Below are 25933 nucleotides of genomic sequence, written 5' to 3' on the forward strand. Positions count from 1 at the left end.
ATATAAGAAGGATAATCAGCAAGGACCTACTACATAGCACAGGGAATTTTACTCTATATTCTGTGGTAATATATATGAGAAAGGAATCTGAAAAAGAATAAATATGTGTATATATATATAACTGAATCACTTTGCTATACACCTGAAACTAATACAACATTGTAAATCACTATACTCCAATAAAATTAAAACAAAACTGAAAGTGAATGATTAAGGATATATTGCCTTATTCCAACGTTTCTTGGAACTAGTAGGGTTTTTTTTCCTATTTCTTCATTAATCTAGATGAAAACATTCATCAAGCTTTCTTTCAAAGTGAGTAAATAGAAAAATAAAAATAAAGTGAGTCAATAGTGTAATTCTTTAAAAAGTTTTAATGAATGTTTCATTTCCCAAAAGAATTTTTCATAAATTCCTGTGGTATATCATTTTCCTTTAATGGAAATTTAAACAAACTTATTTAACGGAATTTAAACAAATTTAATGGAAATTTAAACAAACTTATAGGAAAGTTACTAGCAATGACAGCTGCTGATACTCTATTCTTTGCAATTTCAAAATGGACATTTTCTTCCTTATGGGAACTTTGCAGTGTATAAGTACTCTTAACATGAGGAGATACTGTATATAGAAAACAGTAATGATGTGGTAGCTTACTCCCCCTCTACCCCACTCCCCAAAGTGAAACTTTCTCTGCAGTATCAGGAAAGTGAAGGACATTGTTTATAATACAAGTGTTTCTTGGCATCTAGAATTTGGAAAAGGCTTTCATCAATTTGAACAGATGCCATTAGCAAACTCTAAATCTGTAACTGCTCTGTAGTCTGCAACAGCTCTCCAACACTGTGATGAGGTATTTTGGCAGGAACTCTGGTGGATTTGGCCAGGATGCTGTGCCAGAGACATGACTTGGGTCAGGCCTGAGTTTGGTAGCATCCTGAGTCCTAGCCTGTGTCTTTAGGCCTGTCTGATCATGCAACCCCAAACACATAAACGAATACTGTATCATTTCATCATAAATGGTTCAGATTTATTGTACCACTTATTGAATACATTTTCCCCTTCTGTTGAGAAAACTTGTCTGAAAGACTTCAAGAATATCTCGTAGTGAATTTAAATGGGGAAAAAGGGTACAGATCCACTGGAGTTAAGTAGGGTTGTGGGAAATAAACAATTCTTCTTTGCTTAGAAAAATTTCTTAGATCCAGAGAAAGATGGGTTTTAAGAATACATTGCTGTTTATTGTATATATATATATTTTTTTTTTTGTTGTTTTTACTCTAAGGGAAAAAAAAGCTTTCAGAGTCTATTATGTTAAGCTAAAATAACTGTTTCTGCTTATTCTATAGCTTTCGTTTTTTGGAAAGTACAGTGATCAAGCAAAGACAACAATGACCAAAATGCTAACTTCAAATGAGATTTTGTTTGCAATTTTTAATTAAGCAATCCGTGCAAACATTTTTTTTTCTTCAGCATCAGGAGGAAAAAAAACGACCACACTTGGGAGCCTGGTGGAAAAACAGAAATGCTTTCTCATTGCAACCCGATTTCAAAGCAGTGGCGTGCAGAGAGGCAGTGCCCAGGCCCTTAGTATTCCTCAGGGCTGCTTGAGTGCAAGTCTCGCAAATATGAATCAATTATGTTAGGAGGCACACCTTGCAAGAGGAGCCTGCAGAAGGAAAGGCCACCTAGAAAGGATAAGAAGGAAAAAGCAAAGTCAAAACTGTCTACACGTGAAAAATCCCTGAAACAAGACCTCTTCACTAGCTGCCTGCAAATGTGACTAATTATGCTTCAGTTAGTTACAAAGATTCATTCAGTCCCTACTTGGAAATCTTCTCTTGGGTTTAGTACATTTAGAATCTAAAACACTCCGCATTGAGAAGGAAAAGCAAGTTCCCTGCAGACGCATAGCAGTTTTTTGTTTCCTACTATTATTTGTTCTTGTTTTAAATTCCCAACTAGTTGGAGAATATTTATTGCCCTCTGCAAGGTTTTGAGATTCCTCTATAGAATGATTTCAGTGTTCTGCCTGAATGGCAGAATAAATGCAAATCGTGTTATGAGTCAGTAGGAAGAACCTTTTCCAGTTTGTTAATGTTCTTTTTAATTAAGCACAAAGAGTTCCCATTCAAGCACATGGGAGAAGAAAAAAGGGACTACTCTTTTAACTTTGGCTATTTACACACTGTCAAAAGTGCAAAAATTGGAAATATAGTAAAATCTGTCCAAGAGTAAAATCTGTAAAATAATAAAATAAAAATTAAAAAATTAGTAAAATAGTAAAGTCTGTCCAGTACCTCTGAAGGTGAGAGAAACACCTCTTAATATTTTATACTTACCCTCCATGGTTCTGAATTGCATTTTAAAACTAAAAGTACCTTTCATGAGAGACCCCATGAAACCACAAAAATTCATGGTCCTTTAGAAAAGTGTTTTACTACTTGCTAATAAATTCAAGTCCAGACAAAAACAGCATGCCATTTGAACATTCTTAAAACTCCTTTAATGCAAATTTGGGAAAATCATTCTCCTTTTTTTAAAAAAAATCAAGTCACATATTGGTAGAAATGATGCCACTTATGTACATGTCCATTCCTTGATGCAAAGCGTTCAGAATGCTTGGGTATCACTCATTTTCATCTACATTAAATGCTTTAATTCATGCTCTACTGCATTCAACAACTTGCTTCATGTCAACAGAAGATTGTTGTGATGAATAAGTACTAGCCGTTAATGTCAAGATACTGAAATACACATTACAACTACAATGTTAGAGATTTTAAAGAGTCTATTTTCATTGGATTACATAATGAAAATCATGCCATACTCCACAGGCTTTGTATGGCTTATGACAGTCATAAGCTTCATATGCCAAAACCATATGAAAGCTTACCTTAGATGATAATATACATTCAAAAATCCTTACTGTGCTACAACTAAGGAAAAGAGAGAGAAAGAGAGAGAGATGTTGTAAGCATTAATAAAGTGCTAAAACCAAAGTTGAGTACTTGTTGGAGGAAATTATGGTCACGATTATGATGAGGTGATTTCATTAATCCTTAGTCAGGTGAAAAGTATAGGAAAATAGAAGCGCATGGAATGAAGGGCAGGGATCCAGTCACTTCAAAAGGATCATTAATAAGTAAAACATTTATTAATAGGCACAACCACTTTGCCTGAACAGGTGGCAAAGCCAGTTTGACTGTAATGTGAATAATTATAGGAACAGCTTCCAAACCATTAGCTAAAAAAAAAAAAAAAAACCCTACAACATATATATATTGTGTTTTTCAACAAAAGAAAAACAGGGACAATAGACAAAGCATTAGTGTACATATATATATGTTGAAATTCTAAAAGGCAAAATTATCAAGTGGATTTAAAAATTAAACTATAACACTGTATTCTGAACTGACTATATATTGGTTTGGCCAAAAAGTTCATTGGGTTTTTCCATAACAGCTTAGGGAAAAATCTGAACAAACTTGTTGGCCAACCCAATATGACTGCTCTAAATAAACAGAAGGCTTTAAAAAAAAAAAAAAAAACAGGCTAGAAAGTGACTATATGTGCAATCTACCAAACTTTAAAGAAAGAATCCTAATTCTTTCCTCTTCTGAAAGCTGACATCACTAGGAATTCAGAAAGCTAACATTGTAAACTCAGGCATGGGTCTACGTCATTAGAGTTTACATCAGGTTGCTCATCTAGCACTGAAGAACTCCGTAATTCACTCTTCCAAATGGGGCTCAATCTATATAGAAACAGCAGAACCCATTTACCACTTAATATATTAAGTAACGGGGTCTAGAATTTTCTTTTCTAAGTTCAGGAATATATGAAATAATCTTGGCCCCATGAAAATATACAAAATGTTCAACAGATAGATGGATTACAGATACTCTACTAGTATCTACAAGTTTTCATTGGACAATCTTAAATATGGAAGTTTGTAAATATTGGATCCTAATATTCCAAACATTTTTTATTTGTGTCCTCTCCCCATCACAAATACACAGAACACTTTTTCTACAGCCGAGTAACAGAAAAATGTTCAATTTTCTGAGCTTCAACATGAATCTAACAAACCTACAGTGGATGCTATCTTAAAGGAAGAACATACCTCTCTGCACTTGAAAATGAAAGTATTAAAGAAACGTCATTGGTTCCTGAATTCTGGTACTCTTATATCTAAAATGAGGACATCATCTAATGTGGCTTTTGGGCTTTATTTCTGGGAACCTGTGGTATGGTACTTGGTTTTCTGACAAAACATATTCCCAGATTACCTAATATCCTTGAATAATTTGGCCTTCCTTGTTCATGGCATAACCACTGTATGCCATGAGCTGCTAAGAAATATAATTAAAAGCAAAAGAGAAAGACAAGCTTTACATGCAAAGTGCGATTTCATGTAAGAGGAATGGAACAGAAGGAAGAAATATCCAGTGGGATATGAACTTGTAAAACCTGTTGCTGCCCCTCCAGGAAGACTGGTTGTCCAGGGGAATTTACTCCTTGATATATCACTGCAGAATTAGAATATTTGCACCAGTATTTATTTATTCTCAGTTGACATTCTTACCTTTTTTTTTTTTCACAGCTTAATTTGATTCAAGTCACGTATTATCAGATAACAAATCTGATGACAAACAATCTTGGCTTTACTTTTAGGACCAAAAGCTTTTACCAATATATCACAGTTGATAGCTTATTATGAATTTGTATACTAGATTACATTATTTATGTTACAATTTATTATACAATTACCATAAAATATAGCATTTATAGATGCATAAAATTATTCACTTATGGAGGACCCCAAATGTTGAACCATTTATGAAACCACCATTTTATATCATTAGCAACATTCAGCTATTTTCAGAGCATGCAAATATAGTCTTGGGTTTTTGATTTTTGAGTTCTTACTTTTTGGGTGTTGGAATGTAAGTAGCAACAATACCTTGGATCTAATTAGGAGTTTAGCAATCAGATGTGTTTGCATTGTGACCTTCATTTGCATTTAAAGCTAATAAATAGCTAAAAGAACAACATATAAATTTGTATCCACTATCTCAATAGAAAGGGTTAAAATTTTCTAAGAATATTATATGCTTTACGTTTGAGAGGAAAAAAAATATTTTTAATTTCTATCAGTTGTGCATCTCCTATATTACCTATATTACCTCTCCTATATTACCTGAGGATGGACAAAAATCATAAGAGAAAGAACACTGATTTTTTTAAAGTTAGAGAAGGAAAAAATGTTTCAAGAAGTTTTTCCACTATATTTACACTAGATTTAGGAATTAAAAAACTCTTTCATTGTTGTTGCTATTATTTACATAAATACCTTAAACATTTACTATCATTTTTTCTAAAATAGATTCTTATAAAGTCATATCTGACTTTTAGATTATAATTTTTCCATTATAAAGATGGAGGAAAAGTAAAGACTTTGGTTGTTATAAAGCGGCAATATAATACAAGAACGAAAGAAAAGACATAAGCATCATGTCACCCATTAACTCCTAACAGTGACTCTGACAGGTGTAGGAGTCTTCATGGTGTCCCCAAATAGGTACTGATTGTCAAGAAAAAATTTCAGCATAAAACTTCTCCTCAATTAACATGAAAATTGATTAAGATGACAATTCCACTGAGACTTTTCTACGACATCAATTTTTATGTCCTTCCTTGGTTTACATTAGTTGCAACACTTCTGAAAACTAGTATAAATGAAATGTATACCTCCAAATGGAAATTCTCTAGTGAGATTTTAAAAGAAGTGGGTTATGTGTATGCTGAATTCTACATTTGGAGAAGGAAATGGCAACCCACTCCAGTATTCTTGCCTAGAGAATCCCATGGACAGAGGAACCTGGTGGGCTACAGTCCATGGGATCTTAAAGAGTCGGACACGACTGAAGCGACAGAGCATGCACATTTGTAATATTAAATACTAAGTTAGCAAATTTACAATATAGAAAGTTTCACAAAGATATAGTAAAAAAAAAAATAGTGTCAATTCCTTAATTGCGATTTTATCAGTGAGTTTTTACATTTATCTAAGATGGACTACATCACAAAAGTAATACCCCTTGACTTGAGTCGTTGTTACCATGCTGTGCACATAACACAATTCACTGAAATTAATAGTCCTTTAGATAACAAGAGTTGCAAGAGATGAAAATAAGTCTACTTAAAAAATCAAGTAGCCATCACAAATAAGGTGAATGCAGAATGTAAAAATGTCCTCTACCCAGATCTTATCCCCCTCTTCCTAGCCTAGCCCCAAAATGCTAGCATGCAATTTGGATTAGCATTTAAATGATTTTCTTTCATTTAGGTCTACACAAGGTCTGGGATGTCCTACCTTTCACCTCCAGTTTGCATTCGATCTCCACTGTCCCAAGGTCATTGACTGCTTTGCAGCAGTAAGTGCCCCCGTCATAGGGGCTGGGCTTGCGAATCTCCAGAGTACAGACCCCTTGGTTGCTGAACATCCTGTATCTTGGATCATCTATAATAGCAACTTTGTTCTTCATCCAGGTAATTTTGGGCTGAAGATGGAAGCAAATTAGGTCAAAACATATCTGTACTAGGCCTGGGGTAATAGACCATCCAAGCCAGTGACAGAATGTTAAAATGTGGCTTAGAAAGAAAACACTACATCTAAGAAGAATCCACATCAATTTAGGCACTGATTCTCTTCAAATTAAATTCTACTTAATGCTTGGCCAGGAAGCAAATGAGCAGTTTCTAAGAAACAGCCAGATTTGTCTAGAGGACAGCCCTGGGGCGATCTTCCCAAATAGATTCAATTACATTTAAATTCCATCTACATGTCTATGAGATTGACTCATCCAGGAGCATGCATATCGCTCAATGTTTTTCAAAGAATCCCTGTAAAGTGTCATCACCGGTCAATTTTCTTTACATTTTCCCCGGTATACTTTTCTAATTTTTTACAGGCTGTTTAACCCTCCTCACTATTTAATCTCTCTTCTGACATCTGTTTTCATCATCTGGTGGCAATGGATGGACCTGCTCCAATCAGATAATCCCAGATCAATAATGATCCATTCACCTGGGAAGGCCACTCCATTCTGCTACACCAACACTAACTCTCCTTTCCATTCTCACACTGTCTTCTCTTCCTTCCTGTAAACACACACTCTTGCCTGTATCTCTTAAATGATTTTGTCTTGCTCAGACCCAAAAGATAGCGCTTCCCAGTGTCCTCACCGTCCTTTTCCTCCTTCCACCTTTGAAATGGGCATATTCCCTGAGGCTCACATCTTGGTCCTTGACATTTCACTTCTCTCTTTCTTCTGATATTCCTTTCTAGAGTTTCAGCTCCAAGGGGTGGGGATGCAGCAATCCATGCTTGGGGCACCCAAACCAAGAGTCACCCCCCTCGCCTTTCTCCCAAGCTCCGGTGATGATGTTCTCTCCTCCTGGCCACTCCCACTTGCATGTACCAACATCACCTCCAATTAAATATAGATTTAGCATCTTCTTTGCATCCTCAGTCTGGCTTCTCCCTTTGACTTCTCTATTTCTGCTCTTGGTATATGCTGGGAAAACATCACCGTTTGCAATGTTTCCAAACTCTAGGGCACTTTTTGTTAGCGCCACCCAGGGATAGACAGCTCTGTAGGCAACATTCATTAATGTGTTGTTCTTTTCAAATGCCAACAACAGGTAACCTGTTCAGTCAGATGCCATTTCTCCTTGCTGGTGCTCTGTACCTTTATCACTGTACATTTTGTATTCTGCCTGGCATTACAGTATCATCATTTGCTTTACACTATTACAGGAAACTTGATAAATCAGTATCACCACCTAATTTTTCAGATGACACAATATTACTTCCATCTCCTTACCTTTCAGTTCTTTTAAAAATAAGTGGTTTGCTTTTCCCTTAGAAAATATTCCTTAGTTAGTAAAGGAACATTTTTATACATTTAAATAGTGTCCTTTATTGCCCACCAACATCATTACCCTACATGTCCCATCTCTCTATCCCAGAAAAAACACACACACGCACACACATTGAGCAGTTGGAAAGTCAGTTAATATTATTGTAGGGTTGGCCAAAATGTTCGTTTGGGTTTTGCCATAAGATGTCATGGAAAAACCTGAATAAACTTTTTGACAAACCCAATACTTAGAATTATAACATAGCGAATATAAAAGATGGAGTTTGGAGTTAATTCTTAAATTTAATTAATGTGATTAAAGAAAAAAGTGGTACCTTAGGATTTCCTCTCACACTGCAGTTCAGGGTAGCATTGTAACCAGCTACAGCATAGGTGTTGACCAATGGCTGAGTAAACATAGGTGCCTCTGAGAAATCGAAGTCTTCATACACTGGATTTTTGTAGATTTTGCCTTAAAAATAAGCAAGTTAAAAATAAAAATATTATTCTTGGCATATTTGACTATGATAAAAACTTCCTTCAGTTTAGTGTATGCTCACAATCTCAGTCACTCAATTATGTCTGACTCTCTGCGATCCCAAGAACTGTAGCCCACCAGGCTCCCCTGCCCATGAAATTTTTCAGGCAAGAATGCTGGAGTGGGTTTTTCTTTGCTATTGTAATATTTTTTTGCTAATTAGATGTTTTAATAATAATAAAACAAAAAGAATACAGGTGTGGGTTGCCACTTTCTTCTCCAGGGGATCTTCCCCACCAGGGATCAAACCTGGGTCTCCTGCATCTCGCGCATTGGCGATCGGATTCTTTTACCGCTGTGCGACCTGGGAAGCCCCTCTGAGCTTAGAAAAACACGTAAAAACGTGAACAAAGGCCACAGGGCATTCATCTGGAAAGGTACCAATTACAACCAACATCACATGGGCCAGAAAGCCAGAGAGCCATCTGGAACCAAAATAAATATTGGGAAGAATACAGTGTCTGGGTGTCTTGCTCGACAATGTGTTTTAACCTGAATGTAATGAGGAAGGGCTGGAAGGACTTGATTTATGAGGAAACGAAATGACGGGGGTGGAATCCAACTTCTTTCATTACAAAATGGCTCTCATAAGTAGCATCCTCGAAGGTGTCCAGGAATAGAATAACCCAAGCTCTAGAAGTAAATGGCGACTTTTTCCTATCCCTGTGATGTTAGTCATTGAGAGACTCACTGTCCAGATGTTGGAATGAATGAAATTATGTATGTTAAAAAATATAATCATAATACAGTTTTCCTTAAGATATTTTACTTGTAAGATTAAAATTTTAGTTGGACATTCTTACCACAGTTTTGAATGCATGTTTATGATTTCTTATTCATTTTGCCACATCTCTTTTTCTTTCTGTCTTCTCTGTCTCATCAGATGTCCAGCCCACTCCCAACTCACCATCCTTGGCAATCACGGCACTCTCTTTTGTCATTGTTGCATCTTCACTGAGGCCACACATGTTTTCAGCAAAGACCCGGAAGTAATACTCGTTTCCAATGACCAGTTCAGTAATGGTGGCATTGGTTCGGTGATAATGCTCAATAACAGTGAACCACTCCTAAAAACAAACAAAGATAATTCAAGGAAAATCACTTCAAAATACACAGCTATTTCAACTGTTAATCAGAATAAATAACAGGGATGTTTCATTAACTAAAAGGAAAAAAAAGCACTAATTTTTATATTGAGGGTAACAGAAATATATATTTAGTTTAATACTTTATAACTGATTTATATCTGATTATGTAATTTAATATTCATTTACACATTAGATTCATTTACCTGAGATGATGATGCAAGAAATTTTCACATAATGAGTTGTGGGGATGTCATTCTGGCTTATATGTGGTTTAACTTAAAGTTTATACTAACTAGAACAGCCTGTTTTGTGGCCTATTAAACACACATTGTACATCTGCTTTAAATATTTAAAGAAAAGCATGTATTGCCTGGAAGTAAAGAGTGTCTTTTTTGAAAATCCAGATAAATGCCTCCCTTCCTGGGACATTAATGCTGGTACATGTTCCATGATAAAGCTCCCTTCCCAAGCACCAGAGTCATACTGATGCTAAATCACGAGAGAAAAGTTAACATCACCCAATCAATTTGTCTAATACCATTATCATAGGTTCTTTCAATTCTTTGTTCAGTTATTAATTATTACCTCCTCCCTGTTTACCCTCCCACCACTCCACTTTGGTCATAGTTTTTCACCTTGACCTGGCTTAGTTTTCTTCACAGCACTTGTTACCTTAAATATATCATGTACTTACTATTTTACTTGCTTTTTCACTACCTTCCCCATTGCAATGGATATATAGTGATGGTAAAAATGTACTTTTCTTCTCACCCCTTGCATCTCCAGTGCCTTATCACAGCACCTGGTATAGAGTGGGTAGCATGCACAAAACTGAATACTTGAATGATTGAGTGAGTTAAAGTTACGTTATTCTTTATTATAAATTTTTCCTTCACCATGTCAAGAAATAAAGTAGCTTCAAAGTTTATCTTGCCACTAGTAGAAAACCACATTGTACTACATATATTTAGTACCACTAATTGAGAAAATACATTTCCTGACCAAAAAACTCTTAAAGGCAAAGGATTTTTCTTGCAAGGTTCTCTGATCTCTATTTTAAAGACACCCGGCAATTGTAGTTATGTCCTCCTTAACTTCCAAAGCACTTTATGCACACCTTTATTCCAATATTTATTATATATTTTTTTAACATTTGGTTTATGCCTTTCTTCTTGCTTATACTATGAGTGCTCCAAGAGTATGAGCTGTCTATTTGTTTTTGACCCAGCAGCTAGAAGAGTGCTTAACAAATAGGAAATGAATAAATACATGAATGTGCTGGCATACATCATGAAAACAATGTTTATGGAAGGTATAGAGGACTATAGGAACTTAAGTGGAAAACGGCATCTGTAGACACAATGAGACAGTGGTGTGGTGAGCTTTTGGGAAGTGCGCTGGGCACAGTGAGCGTTTTCAGGTCTGTAGGTCTGCTGAAATGCACCAGAAACACAATGGTGCGGTGTTGGGGTTCCTCCCCTGTCAGCAGGCAGAGCTAAGGCACGTGAAGCAGCAGCAAAATCCTGGCTCACCTGGACTTGCCTAGATATCTAAGAAGACAAATGCTGGGCAGTGTGGTAGGGGTGGGGTACCTGGGGAAATGCGGTACCCCTGGATTCACTACCAGTATCCAGACAAAGGTCCAGGGACGAGCCCTTTTTGCTAAGGAAACCCAACATATTCAATACTTTCCTTGCAAAGTCACCCATTGACCTAGCTCTCAAGCTGTCTGGGTTTGGCTGAAAGATGTTTCTTTAAATGCCATGTAGCACCCACCCAGGAGTATGGGGAAAGACAGGCTAGAAATAGTTTATGAAAAGGAAAGACTTGAAATCCATTCCTGTTACTTAGGCTGCTCTTTTCATCCCTCTCCCCTTCTGTTAATCCAGTGTAACCTTATAACCTAAGCTCTTACTGAGATCTACTAGTATAAATGCCTAAAGACTTCCTGTCAAATTCATTCAGTATGATGTTCTACTCTTCCTATGAGAATGGATAGTGGCTCCATGACATTCTGTCTAAGACATTCATTTATTCATTTACTGACTTACAGGCAGGGTAATAGTGGGTGTAGTGGATCAAATGTTAAGACCTAGGTTTTAACATTTAAAATCTAGTGATTTCCAGCAATTCATTTAACCTTTTGTGCCTTAATATCCTCATTTATAAAGCATAGGTAATAATAATTCATATTCCAGTTGATTTGCTTCTTGAATACTCTAAGCTCTTTTCTTCATCAGGACCTTTGCATATCTGTTCCTTTTAGAATCTTTCTTTTCTAACTGGTATCTTTTTTTTTTTTTTTTTTTGGAGACATCAGTCTATGGTATCCAACAATTATTTTACAAAGAGTAAGAAGTTACATGGGTGCAAATTTGAGCCAGAATTCAGAGTGAGTAAATATTTGCTGAATGAACAACTTTAGTGAATTCTATTGAGCATTCTATTGTCTTAGCCTCTTGGTAAACAAGCAAGGTAAACTTCACTGTCCTTATGTTACATTTGAGGGAAGTGGAAATCAAAGAGGCCAAGTGACTGTCCATGTATATGTGGTCTTAGGTGGAAACTCAAGTCCAACTCTCCATGGCTCCTAAGGCCTTCCCACTGTGTCATGTCACTTTTCCATGACCTTCATGAGTCCTCACCAAAGAGGACTTCATGCCTCCCCCTAACTTCTGCTGAACTATGACTTTGCTGCTGCTGAACCAGAGAAAGCCAGAGCTTACCATGCTCTTCTTATCAGCCTTCTGGATCGTGTACCCTGTAATGGCAGTGTTTCCATTATCCCGTGGTGGGGTCCATGATAGAGCAACGTTCTCTCCCCAGACATCGTCGATCTTCACAAGTTGGGGTGGACCTGGACGGTCTGTAGGATAAATTCACGGTGTCACTGTGAGGTCACTTTCCCCCTAATCTAGACCTTGTTGTAGGAGGGTATTTAAAATGTTCTTTCCTTCCCATCCCAAAGAATAGCAAGGACAGATAAGAAAGCCTTCCTCAGTGATCAGTGCAGAGAAATAGAAGAAAACAATAGAATGGGAAAGACTAGAGATCTCTTTGAGAAAATTAGAGATACCAATGGAGCATTTCATACAAAGATGGGCTCAATAAAGGGCAGAAATGGTAGGGACCTAACAGAAGCAGAAGATATTAAGAAGAGGTGGCAAGAATACACAGAAGAACTATACAAAAAAGATCTTGATGGCCCAGATAACCATGATGGTGTGATCACTCACCTATAGCCAGACATCCTGGAATGTGAAGTCAAGTGGACCTTAGAAAGCATCACTATGAACAAAGCTAGTGGAGGTGATGGAATTCCAGCTGAGCTATTTCAAATCCTAAGAGATGATGCTGTGAAAGTGCTGCACTCAATATGCCAGCAAATTTGGAAAACTCAGCAGTGGCCACAGGACTGGAAAAGGTCAGTTTTCATTCCAATCCCAAAGAAGGGCAATGCCAAAGAATGCTCAAACTACCACACAATTGCACTCATCTCATACGCTAGCAAAGTAATGCTCAAAATTCTCCAAGCCAGGCTTCAACAGTACGTGAACTGTGAACTTCCAAATGTTCAAGCTGGATTTAGAAAGGCAGAGGAACCAGAGATCAAATTGCCAACATCTGTTGGATCATTGAAAAAGCAAGAGAGTTCCAGAAAAACATCTATTTCTGCTTTATTGACTATGCCAAAGCCTTTGACTGTGTAGATCACAACAAACTGTGGGAAATTCTTCAAGAGACGGGAATACCAGTTCACCTGATCTGCCTCCTGAGAAACCTGTATGCAGGTCAAGAAGCAACAGTTAGAACTGGACATGGAACAACAGACTGGTTCCAAATTGGGAAAGGAGTACATCAAGGCTGTATATTGTCACCCTGCTTATTTAACTTACATGCAGATTACATCATGCGAAATTCCGGGCTGGATGAAGCACAAGCAGGAATCAAGATTGCCGGGAGAAACATCAATAACCCCAGATATTCAGATGACACCACACTTACGGCAGAAAGCAAAGAAGAACTAAAAAGCCTCTTGATGAAAGTGAAAGAGGAGAGTGAAAAAGTTGGCTTAAAACGCAACATTCAGAAAACTGAGATCATGGCATCTGGTCCCATCACTTCATGGCAAATAGATGTGGAAACAATGGAAACAGTGACAGACTTTATTTTTCTGGGCTCCAAAATCACTGCAGATGGTGACTGCAGTCATGAAATTAAAAGACACTTGTTCCTTGGAAGAAAAGCTATGACCAACCTAGACAGCATATTAAAAAGCAGAGACATGACTTTGCCAACAAAGGTCCATCTAGTCAAAGCTATGTTTTTTCCAGCAGTCACGTATGGATGTGAGAGTTGGACTATAAAGAAAGCTGACCGCCAAAGAATGGATGCTTTTGAACTGTGGTGTTGGAGAAGAGTCTTGAGAGTCCCTTGGACAGCAAGGAGATCAAACCAGTCAACCCAAAAGGAAATCAGTCCTGAATCTTCACTGAAAGGACTGATGCTGAAGCTGAAACTCCAATACTCTGGCCACCTGATATAAAGAACTTATTCATTGGAAAAGACTCTGATGCTGGGAAAGATGGAAGGCAGGAGGAGAAGGGGATGATAGAGGATGAGATGGCTGGATGGCATCACTGACTTGATGGACGTGAGTTTGAGCAAGCTCCAGGAGCTGGTGATGGACAGGGAAGCCTGGCGTGCTGCAGTCCATGGGGTCACAAAGAGTCGGACACGACTGAGCAACTGAACTGAACTTCCTACCCATATTTCCACCCACAATTCTTCTGCATTCTTCTTCTCCAGAGAAGTGCAATGCAGTCCAGCTTAGCTTATCTGCAAATGCTTGACTTCCATCTTCATGGAAAGAAAAAGGTTTTGTAAAGAAAACTTAAATGAAACTTCAAACCTCATTAAACATCCTCCGGGGGCCGATGACTGGCGATGAATCACAGGCTACTCTGCCTAATGAATGGTAAGCTGACACTGGACTTGAAATCTTTGAGTCTACCTGGGCTGTGGGACTCCAGCTTTTGGTGAGAGGCCCAAACCCCACAGCCTGTGAGAGGGGTTTCCTGCTGTACTAAAAAGGCATCTTTAATGGGAGTGAGGAAAACATGCTTCCTCTGCCATCTCTCCCTTCAAGAGTCATTGGTATTTATCAAGTGTTTCCATTTTATGGAAGTAAAATGCATTCATGAGGAAGTAGTCTTTCTTCACTGCATCATGAATTTCTGTAACCTCTGACCTTTCAGTAAGTGGCAGTAACGCTCAGAAAGGCCCAAAGTTAAGAAAACTAAGCTTTCTTTTTTCTTTGAGGCCCCATTAAAAAAAAAAAAAAAAAAAACCCTTGCACAGAAGTGCAAGGAAAGACAATAATATTATGTCTTTTTAAAGATATAATTTCTTAATTTTTTTCAGGGAAATTTCACATCTGTTGTCCTCTGCAGTACAAGCATGATCCTTTCTGTCCTGAAATATTCTTCAGGTATTAAAATGCAATCATAGTTATTTCTGTTTGTTTTTAGTTGCTAAGTCATGTCCAACTCTTTTGTAACTCAATGGACTGTAGCCTCTGTCCATGGAACATCCCAGGCCAGCATACTGGAGCAAGTATTTACCACTGCCTTCTCCAGGGGATCTTCCTAACCCAGGGGTCGAAACTGTATCTCCTGCATTGCAGGGGGATTCTTAACATTGAGCCACCAGTGAACTGAACATCCTTCCCATATTCCCTATGGTTATTTCTATATGAAATGTCATACTGAAAAGAGTAAATATCAGAGTGTTTTCTGGTCATGTTTTTCTCTTTTAATCAACATTTAACAAGCAGCCTTCATGGGCTCCAGGAAGGAAACCACAGTGATAATCCCTGCTCTCTTTCCACAATTACCAATGGCAAGCCTCTACAAGCAGAGTCTCTGACCTGTTTTCACCCACTTGTCCACAGACAGCCGGCTTCTCTAAGTTCAACCTCCCACCTGCACTCATCTGCTTCGTCTTCAGAACTGGCGCTGACTTTTCAAACACTTGCTCCCCAAGAGTAAATGGCATTGCTAGATTTTTATGGCCATGGCAGAAACATAAATTTGGGGCTAAAAAAAGTAAGTAGGATAATCATTGTTACTATTTATTGTACCCTCTGAATGTGTGAGTGACGTGCCAAGCACTTTTAACTACCTGGTGAAGTAACCACATGTCAAAGTCGGAAAAATAAAAAAGTCGTTTCCCATGTTTCAGAGGGTAAGCCTCTTCCAGATCCAACAACAAGAGCTTCCATTAAAATGGAGCCAGGCCAGACCCGAGGGCACACACAGCGTCCTCCATTCTCTCTTCTACTTAACAAAAATCAAGACAATTATAGTTAGTGGGAAAAGAATCTTTAGTTTAAAGGACATGACCTTTCACCTAAGGGAAGGCTTGCCATAGGAAGTTGCTCCTTTGGTTAGAGAACCTGTTGTTCTAGCATATTTGCTAAACTGTACTAATAAAAATGATTGGAGACAAGGATTCTCCTAACTCTGCTCTTAGATTTATTTCTTGACACTGCAAAAATTATAGAACCGTTCAAGCAAGAAGAGTCTACTTATAAGAAATCCTCTCTCTATCACCCTGACTGTGGAAAGAAGTAAGAACTAACCTTATCTGGACAGGTAAATATCTAACTAGCATAACTAACTAAATAACTAACATGACCAACCACAGTTCAGTCTTTAATTGTTTAACTCTGTTTAGGTACACCTTTCTTACATTTAATAAAAATCCTTCATTCTCCATTAACTTTGTGCTAAATCACTTCAGTCGTGGCTGGCTCCTTGTGACCCTATGGACTACAGCCCATCAGGCTCCTCTGTACATGAGATTCTCCAGGAAAGAATATTGGAGTGGGTTGCCATGTCCTCCTCCAGGGGATCTTCACGACCAAGGGATCGAAACTGCATCTACCTTAACTTTACTATTAGCCAATTTTAAATGAAGTAAGAAGCATGTTAAACTATATCCAAAATCTACAATCTTTTCTTAATGCAAGAATTCAACAAATAGTTTTATCATCAAAGAGTTGGGAAATGGAGTAAGAGAGACCTAGACTGTAAACAGTACAGAGGATTTCCACAAAGGAAGTACAAACATTAATTTTATTTAATATATATGCCCCAAGTTTCTCATGATTAGTCCTTTTAATCAGTGAAAAGTTACTCTAACAAGCTAACCAATTTCACTAATTTATCTTTTTTCTTAATTCTAAAAACAGGAATTTTTTGCAGAGCCAGCCTAACAGAAATTCTGACTCTTTCCTTATTGACAAGGACAATTTGTCTCCATACCGCATAGAATATTCTAGTTTCTTCCTCCAAACCTACCAATAACCCGGATATCGATGGACGCAGTTTCCACAAATTTTTCCACTTTGACTTGCAGATCATATTTCCCAGAATGGCTCCTCTCTGCTTTTCTGATAAATATGATTGTATCAGTCTCAGAGTTGCGAATGTTGATCTGATTCTTATCGATAGGTGCACCATCCTTTGTCCAAATTAATTCTGGTCTTGGTTTTCCCTTAAAAAAGAAGACAAAAAGTAGAGGTGGAAGGGGATCAGATTGTCTCCAGATTTTTTCAGCATTAAAAAAATGGTCAGTGGCTTACCCCATCCTTGGCAAGATTGGAAAACTGTCTGGTGGTGGGCAGTTACAGCAGTATCGTAAGATTCATTATTGCCCATCCATTGCATTGGGTATGCAAGGCACTGTTAGGTACATGATATTTATGGCTTCCTTTAATCTTCATTTCACAGTAAGTATCATTATCTTCATTCATTTATTTTTGGATAAAGGTATCAAATGACTTGTACAAGGCCTTGCAGGTAAATGCTGGAACCTGGTCTTCCAGCCAGGTCTCTTCAGCTCCAAATCCTGTACATCCCAGCCTAATGGTTCAGAACATAGGCCCCGAGGCCCTAGAATCTGTATTTGGATCCTGACTCCACTATTTGATAGCTGTGTGACTTTGGGCAAGTTACTTAAACTCTCTGCTTCAGTTTCCTAATCTGTAAAATGGGATGAGAGTAGGACCTATCTCACATTGTGGTTACCAAGACTGAAGTTTTAAGCTTCCGCGCACTGCGTAAGTGTTTCGTTGATCATCTCCATGTTAATGATTATTACTCCACTGTGCTGTGTTGATTTTAGATTTGTCTGTAATTCTCTCTCTGATAACAGCTGAAACTATTCTTTAAGAGCAGACTTTGAGTAATTATAATGTCATTCGAGGATGTGAGTTCCAGTTTACATTACAAAGGAACTTCGTGGGATTCCTGAGCCTCCAGGCTCACCCCCACAAGAACCAAGTGTCTGGTAAGGCACGGCCTTCCCAAGGGATCCTAATGTGGCTTGTTGATAGGTTCTGTTAAGGAATGTGAGAGACACATATCAAACCCCTGCCCACAGGCCTTGAGAAAATGGACAGGGTGCCCAGATGTACTAGTAGGAAGTTTAACAATATTGTTAAAGATGGGAAAATAGTTCCAGGTCTCATTTCCTTAAACTGCAATTTATTAATAACTACTGCAGGGGTGGGGGGGGGGGGGTGGGGGGGGGCGGTGGATTGAGTTCTCTGATAAAGCATGAAGTGAAAAAAGCACTGAATTTAGTGTCTGGAGACATAGACACCGTTCATGGCACTACTATTTTCTTGCTGGATGACTTTGGGCAAATCACTTAACTTCTCTGAATATCAGTTCCTTCCTTTCTCAAGGTAGGTAAGGAAATCTGCCATTCCTGCCTCTCACATGGGGCTCACATGAGGTTTCAGAACTCTAGAGGCGACGTAAATATACAAACATGACATACTAGTCTCACCATCCCTCTCCAGGGACTAGTCTCACGAGGTCCCTGTTCTCACGCTCTTTCCTCCCCAAAACCCAGTGACAGAAGCTGAATACACTGCCTCCCCCTACAAGATCCAGAACTGGGATTAGGCCCAGTTCTCAACATGATGTGGAGACTGAGGGGTAATTCAGCCCCGGTGCAGAGCAGGGTCCTGGGTGCCTGCCTTGGCCAACTCCTAGTTTTACTTAAGGCTGTGGGAGGAGAGAAGTGGGAGGAGTCTTGCCAAGCCGTCTCCTTCCTCCTCCGCCATGTTTACGCTCACTTCCTCCTTGACTTCCGTTCTGACTTCACGTTCTGTGTATTTAGAAGATAACTTCTTCTACGGCTGGGCCCCAAGTGCAGTGAGAATGGCCTGAACTGGCTGTCCCTTTAGGTTAATTTTCATGGGAGCCTGAGTTTGAAACAGCTGTGGGTGTATGTGTGTGTTCAAATGTGTGCAGAGACCTAAATTTTAGTTCTAAGGCTGCCTGATATAAGAGCCACAAGCTAAATGTGACCATTTAACCTAAAGCTAAAGAAAATTAAAGAAAATTAAAAATTCCCCCATCACCCTAGTTCCTAGCTGCTCTTTTTAAGTTAATAGCCTCATCTGGCTACTGGCTACCATACTGGACATTGCATTTACAGAATATGTCTATCATCACAGAAAGTTCTATTGAACAGCATTGTCTAAGGCATAAAAGGAATCAAACGAGTAAGGAGATAATGGTGCAGTGTGTGTGTGTGTGTGTGTGTGAGAGAGAGAGAGAGAGAGAGTGCAAAAATGATTACTGTATGCAAAACCTGGTTAAACTTATAAACAACAGATTCTTCTTCAGGAGCAATGATTTAACAATATTCATATACTTCAGTTAGTGACATCAAAATTTCAAACTTCAGTTATCCCTCATTGGAACCTGGGTAATTTGAGTGTGGTTTGGGGTAACTGTGGGAAGGAAGCACATGGTGTTTTCCTGCATGTTACAGCAAGAACTTCACTTAAAAGGAAGATCGTTTTTACAGATGGATAGAACCAGAAAGATCTTTAAGCATTTCTTGTTTTGGTGTCTCCTCGGTATTTGCTCTCTGGCCCACTATAGTCACTGAGCTTCGGACAAGATGAGGTCTCATTTGGAAAATCTATCACAGTTTTATAGATTTCTGTACTTCTAAAGCAGGAGATTGTTTAGTCATTCTCCCAATCTGGTCTATCATTTCCTGCTTTTCCTCTGAGGAAATCTTGAATCATGAATAACGTAAATGCTGAAGTATCTCCTTTTACTCCTTAAACACCCCAGCACTGTAAAGAGAAAGTGAACTACCCTGAATTATTACCTGGAAAGGAATAACCAGATTGATGGCTTCTCCAACTCTGCGGATATAGGTTTGCTTCAGGTGCCTTGGGATGCGAATCTTTGGAGGCTCTGAGATAGAATAGAAGAGCATAATTTTGTAGTTAGTACCATACACTGGAAGCACCCTTACATAAGCGTACCTGGCACATACTCATCAGGATTTCCCTATGCTTATGTCTCTGCAGTAAAATCTTAGATGGGCCACTAATAGATTATATATGGTAACTTTGGTTCCAAATGTTACCTTCAAGAAGAGATGTTTTAACAGTTTGACTCAACAAAATTTACTCTTGACCTCTTTGATTTTCTGCAACTTCCTATTTTTATTATGTGAGAGCTGGACTATAAAGAAAACTGAGCACCGAAGAATTGATGCTTTTGAACTGTGGTGTTGGAGAAAACTCCTGAGAGTCCCTTGGACTGCCAGGAGATCCAACCAGTCCATCCTAAAGGAGATCAGTCCTCGGTGTTCACTGGAAGGACTGATGCTGAAGCTGAAAATCCAATACTTTGGCCACCTGATGCAAAGAGCTGACTCATTTGAAAAGACCCTGATGCTGGGAAAGATTGAAGGCAGGAGGAGAAGGGGACGACAGAGGATGAGATGGTTGGATGGCATCACCAACTTGATGGACATGAGTTTGAGTAAACTCTAGGAGTTGGTGATGGACAGAGAGGCCTGGCGTGCTGCAGTCCATGGGGTCACAAAGACGGACACAACTGAGCGACTGAACTGAACTAACTGAAAGCAAACACTAAAGTTTCTCTTAGGGCCTTACGTATATTTTTCGGTTTCTAACAGTGAGTATATTCTCCAACGAACATTTGACAAAAGATCTACAGTCACCACATTAGCTGGTAGGACTAACCATTTTTTCTTACCAGAACATGAAAATAATAAAATAGCTTTGTCCAGCCGAAACTAACACAACATTGTAAAGCAACTGTACTCCAATAAAAAAGATTTTTTTTAATAATTTAAAAAATTATAAAAAGCTTTAGTACCTAGCACTTGTTGCTTATGTAATTATGTTAGAAATGGATGGTAGCTTTCTCCCTCTATGGCTATGGTGAAGTATGTAACATGCAGCCCTAATCCACTGAATGTTGATATTCATTAAACACTGCAAAGATATTAGGACATGTGGATAGAAACCCATCAAAGGCAGAAGAAAGTCGAGGCTCATGGCTCACAGGGATGAAGTGTCATTTGAGGGCTCAGTATGGAACGTAAATGCTTCTCATGAAGGGACCAACTTAACCCTCACAGCTACATTTATGGCAAAGGTATTCTTTTTATTTTATGATAAAGAAACTAAAGCCAACAGGGGTTTAAGTCATTTGCCCAAGGTGACACAGCCAGGATCAGAACCTGGAGTCAGCCTTGAGTACCTACGCTCTGCTTAGACACACGGACTGTGGGGTCAGAGAGATCTCTGTTTGAGTTCTAGATCAGACAGTAGATCTGGTCTCAGCCTGCTCCACAAGATCTAGTTCACAGGATTGTTGTGAGGATTAAATAAGGTCATCTAGATAAAGCCTTTAGCATACTGGCTGAGAATAGTAAGTGCTCAATAAACTCAGGAGATGATGATGGTGGTAGTAGTGGTGATACTGAATGTTCCAGTTGGAAGAGAACTTGAGGGATCCTCTAACTCCCTAACTTCAGAGTTAAGGAAACAGAGACTCAGTGAGGTTCCACAGCACACTCAACCATCACCATAATAAAAGCTAGCATACACCAAGAGCTTATTGTGTGGCAAGCATTTCGTTAAGCAAATAACAGGGTTTGATTCATTCAGCTCTCACAAGTTCTTGAGGTAGTAAGTCCTATTATTGTCTCCATTTTGCAGATGAAGAAATTAAGGCTCAGGAAAAGCAAGTCCCTTGCCTGAAGCCACACAGTCAATAAATGAAAGAAACAGAACTCAGCTTTCATAGTCTGTCTCCAGAATCAACTAAGAAAATGTGCATTCTTCACACTTCTTTCCATCCATCCATCCCCTAACCTCCCAAAAGGTTTCAGGCAGTCACACCATAAGTCTGTGGCTCAACATGGTCCAGATCTAGATGCTCAAGCCACTTTCCAATATTCTTTGCCGTAGAGCAGTGATGCTCAAACTTTTTGGTCTCTGTATCCCATTACACTCTTAAAAACAATCAAAGGAAGGTCCCACAAAGCTTTTGTTTATGTAGGTTGTATCTATCATATTAACCATATTAGAAATTAAAACCAATAAATTTTGAAATATTTATATACTTACTTGAAAACTAACAACATAAATATCATTTTAATGAAAACAACCATATTTACATTAACAAAAACTTGTGATATGAATGGCATTATTTTCTGTTTTGGCAAATCTCTTTATTGTCTGACTTTTAATCTATTGTAATATGTTGTTTTGCTTGAAGTACTTGAAGAAAATTTGGCTTCACACAGAATATTTTAATAAAATTTTTCAGACAATTGTAGGTATTCCTTTTTGATTCTGTACTAAAACATGAATTGTAATTTCTTAAGGGTTAGCTACAGTGTGGAATCTAAAACCTTCTATGAACTTTTCATATTCTGTTACATTAAAGTCCATTGACCTACCTTTCATTTTGAATGTATCTTACCCAGGCATGATTTTTAAACTTGTATTAGTCTTTTGGAAAATATAGCTTCACTGAATTATGTGGATCATTCAAATTTTGAAACACTGCATTCATTATTCAGTATCAAAAAATTGCATTTGCTAATATCACCACCTACTTTATCAGAAAAGATTTTAAGTATTAGAAAGCTGTCAAGTCAATAATAGTGGATACCAGTTTTCCAAAATTCTAATTTTTGCTTCGAAGATTAAATTTTTTCTTGGGCAAATTGACAACAAATACTGTAAATTGTTTTCCTTGAAGTTACAGGTTCACTCCATTCATTTTCTAGAAAACATCCGCCAAATACCCAAGTTTGACAAGCCAGAGTTTGTCACTCTGTCATTCTTTCAAGGAAGAATGGAGTTTCCTGGAATAGGGCACTAGGTTAGGCTCTTAACTCAGTTGCAGAAATACTTTTCCCTACAGACAACAATTGTACTAAGGTACATAGCATAAAATCTTGACAGATACTTTGCATTTCACTGTCACACATATAGGGAAAAAGTGTACTCAAGAACCAAGGTTTAAAAATGATTAAATGATTATTTTTTATTATTAAATATTTAAATAACATATTAAATAATTATTAATGATTTTTATGCCACATCAAGAACACTCTAAGGCCCATTTATTTTAATTGGGAGTGCACGGTGGTAAGGAAGAAAAGACTGACCGGACAATTTGGTGGCACGAATACGATCTGTGCTAAGGCACCAGCAGTTTTACACACCATTGCATTTGCACCATCAGTGCAAGGCCAAACATTGAAAAGGGAAAGCAACACGTTCATATTAGCTATGAAAATGATTTTGACCTCACAGACTCATTGGAGTCATTGTTGCTGCCGTACGGGTTGTTTGAACTGTTTATTCCCTGTCTCCATTATAAAAAGGCAGCCCCATCATATTTGGCTCATGCAATCTGGTGTACTTATCTGGTCCTAATACTAGGTTAAAACCGGGAGCTGACCTCCCACACTGCCTATAAAGGGCTATTTTGTCCATTTCTAACTCCCAGGAGATATTAATAAAATATCAAAGGAGGGACAACAAAAGAGGAGGGTTTCAGAAAGAAAGCAGTTAAAAAAACATGGAGACAAAATTTTGAAAGCCTTGCCACCTACCTATGATTTCCTTCACAAGGATGGGCTGAGAGTAGTACTTGGGCTCGCTGGCGCCGGCGGCATTCACAGCCTTCACACGCACAAAGATCCTTGAATCGGTCGGCAGACCTGTGATGGTGAACTTGGTCTTCTCGATCAGTTCCGTATTTGCAACTATCCAGTCGTCAGCTAAAATCCATTAAGGAAAAAAGAAAAGAAAAATAACAGTTAGTGAAAGAAATCATCTTGTTAAACAACTGACTGCAAATTAGTATTTTATTCTAAATTAGACCATTTTGAGGGAATATGACTTTGGTCTGAACTCAAGATTACATGGCTGGGCTTTTATCATATTTAAATGAAAAATGGCCTAGAATGGCTAAGGTAAAAATCAGGAATGATAATTAGATCCTGCTATTACTAAAAAGTCTCTTATGCATGATACTAGCGTATCCTGAATAACTGTGACTGTTCCAGGAATTTTGTAGTAGCTTATTCCAATTTGGTTTTACAGTATACATTTTTTGCAATTGATATAACCATAATAGTTATCTATCAATATACATTAAAGTTCAGGGGAAAAGGAAAATGCTATTCTTATGAATGAGAGACACTGACCTTTATAGTCATAAGATCTCTCCATTTTATCCTGGCAGGCTTATTACTATAAGACAATAGTATGGCCATGGGAAGTCGGAAGTGAAGTGAAGTGAAGTGAAAGTCTCTCAGTTGTGTCTGACTCTTTGCCACCCCATGGACTGTAGCCTGCCAGGCTCCTCTGTCCACAGAATTCTCCAGGCAAGAACACTGGAGTGGGTTAGCCATTCTCTTCTCCAGGGGATCCTCCCAACCCAGAGATCAAACCCAGGTGTCCTGCATTGCAGGTGGATTCTTTACCGTCTGTCACCAGGGAAGCCCATGGGAAGTTGGATTATGCCCCCAGTTATGAAGAAAAGAAGCTTATTCACAGTAAAGAGGAAACACATCTCAAGAGCCAAGACCTCATAAAGAACTGGCATAATCTTTCACTTCAGTCAAAAGTTCTGATTTTTTAAAATGCTTTTGGTAGCTTTGTCTATAACATCAAGAAAATTTAAACCCAGCATCCAGGTTTTACAAACATTTCAAGTTCTAAAAGTTTATATGCATTATTATGCCCATGGGGGGAAAACAAGAAAGAAGAAGGCTCGGTTCCCACATTATTAACTCACGGCCCAGCCTCCCCCTCCATCTCTAAGGGCTTTTTGTGTGTGGGTGTACTTCATGCTTGGTCTTGGAACATTCCCAGAAACTTTATCATACAGTAAGAAACTTGGAGAGCTTTCAGAGCATACTTTACCTGGTAGATCAAATGCAGCCTCCCCATTTTCATCAGACTGTTTTGCTGATGTACCTTTGAGAATCCGTCATTAAAATTAATTAAAGACACCCACTTTCACACCAGAAGAATATCGTTATCAGTAGTCAGCATTCTCTGTTAGTAAAGTGTGCAAAGTATGCAAAGATATTTGTCTTCAGAACAGTGACGGAAGAGACCAGACACGTTAGAGAAGGGGGGAGTCCTCAGGAGAGGCACAGCCTGCTCTGTCCAGACTGTGGTTTTTTATCCTGAGGCACCTGCCACAGAGAAGACGAGGAGAAAGGAGGCTGCGACACCTCCAACTCTGGGAGCAAGAAGTAGAGAAGAACAAAGCAAGACCCTGAAGACAAAAGCGGAACAGGCCTAGACTCCATAGGGGGGCCGTCCGCAGTGGAACAGTCTCCCCTTGCTCTTGTCCCTGCCACCTCAGCCGGGGAGGGTCCGGTGGGTCCTCAGGGAACATAGTCCTCCCTCTGTGGGGCTCACACATCAGAGTCCAGGAGTGAGGGCACTTGAGATAAGGGCAGCCTTGTCTTACCAGGAACTGGAAGTGTTCTCCATGAAAATAAAAACTGCCCCAGCAGCCCAGGAGGCAGGCCCTGGTTGTCATGACAACAAGTTCTTGGTCTAGCAAACAAATTAAGCTGTCCTGGGTTCCTGCATTCCACACGGGTGGAGGATGCTCCTGGCTCACAGAGTCGTTATGGGTGCTCCCCCAGTGGTTCGGAATGATGACCATCTAGGTTATTAGGAAGGGAGCAGCGGGATGGGGATTCTTCTTTCTCTTATTTCAACCCTTCTAGGAGTATCAGAGAAGGAGCAGCAAGCCAGAATATCCTGGTGGCTAGGAGGGCATGTGAATGATACAAATTACTCAGGACTTTGAAAAAGAGAAATACCTTGAAGTCAATGGTCAGTTTGGGAGCTACCATGTTGATATTTCATAATGAAGAGACAACTGGGATGAGAATGTGAAGCAGGAGACTGAGAAAACATGCACGAATGAGTGAAGAACTAGGAGAGAAGAAAATTTCAAGAGGAAACAGGACAA

General features: G+C 38.7%; 1 protein-coding gene across 22 annotated transcripts in view; it reads right to left on the reverse strand.

Moving 5' to 3' along the window:
* Positions 1 to 1269: 1269 nt before the first annotated feature.
* Positions 1270 to 25933, reverse strand: part of MYBPC1 (myosin binding protein C1) — a 94587-nt gene continuing 69923 nt past the window's right edge. For 19 of the 22 annotated variants that reach the window (XM_043880861.1, XM_043880860.1, XM_043880857.1 and 16 more), the window contains 8 exons: positions 23544 to 23711; positions 19758 to 19846; positions 16919 to 17114; positions 12281 to 12420; positions 9374 to 9533; positions 8264 to 8400; positions 6380 to 6566; positions 1270 to 1688 (listed from right to left, as the gene is read on the reverse strand). In XM_043880861.1, coding sequence (XP_043736796.1) covers positions 1588 to 1688; positions 6380 to 6566; positions 8264 to 8400; positions 9374 to 9533; positions 12281 to 12420; positions 16919 to 17114; positions 19758 to 19846; positions 23544 to 23711 — 1178 coding nt within the window. In that variant the 3' untranslated portion in view covers positions 1270 to 1587. Of the gene's footprint in view, positions 1689 to 2896; positions 2940 to 4464; positions 4533 to 6379; positions 6567 to 8263; positions 8401 to 9373; positions 9534 to 12280; positions 12421 to 16918; positions 17115 to 19757; positions 19847 to 23543; positions 23712 to 25933 lie in introns of all 22 variants that reach the window. The other 3 variants (XM_043880842.1, XM_043880840.1, XM_043880850.1) reach the window with 3 other exon arrangements.

This window comes from Cervus elaphus, chromosome 22 (assembly GCF_910594005.1).
Source record: "Cervus elaphus chromosome 22, mCerEla1.1, whole genome shotgun sequence".
NCBI classification, from domain to species: domain Eukaryota; kingdom Metazoa; phylum Chordata; class Mammalia; order Artiodactyla; family Cervidae; genus Cervus; species Cervus elaphus.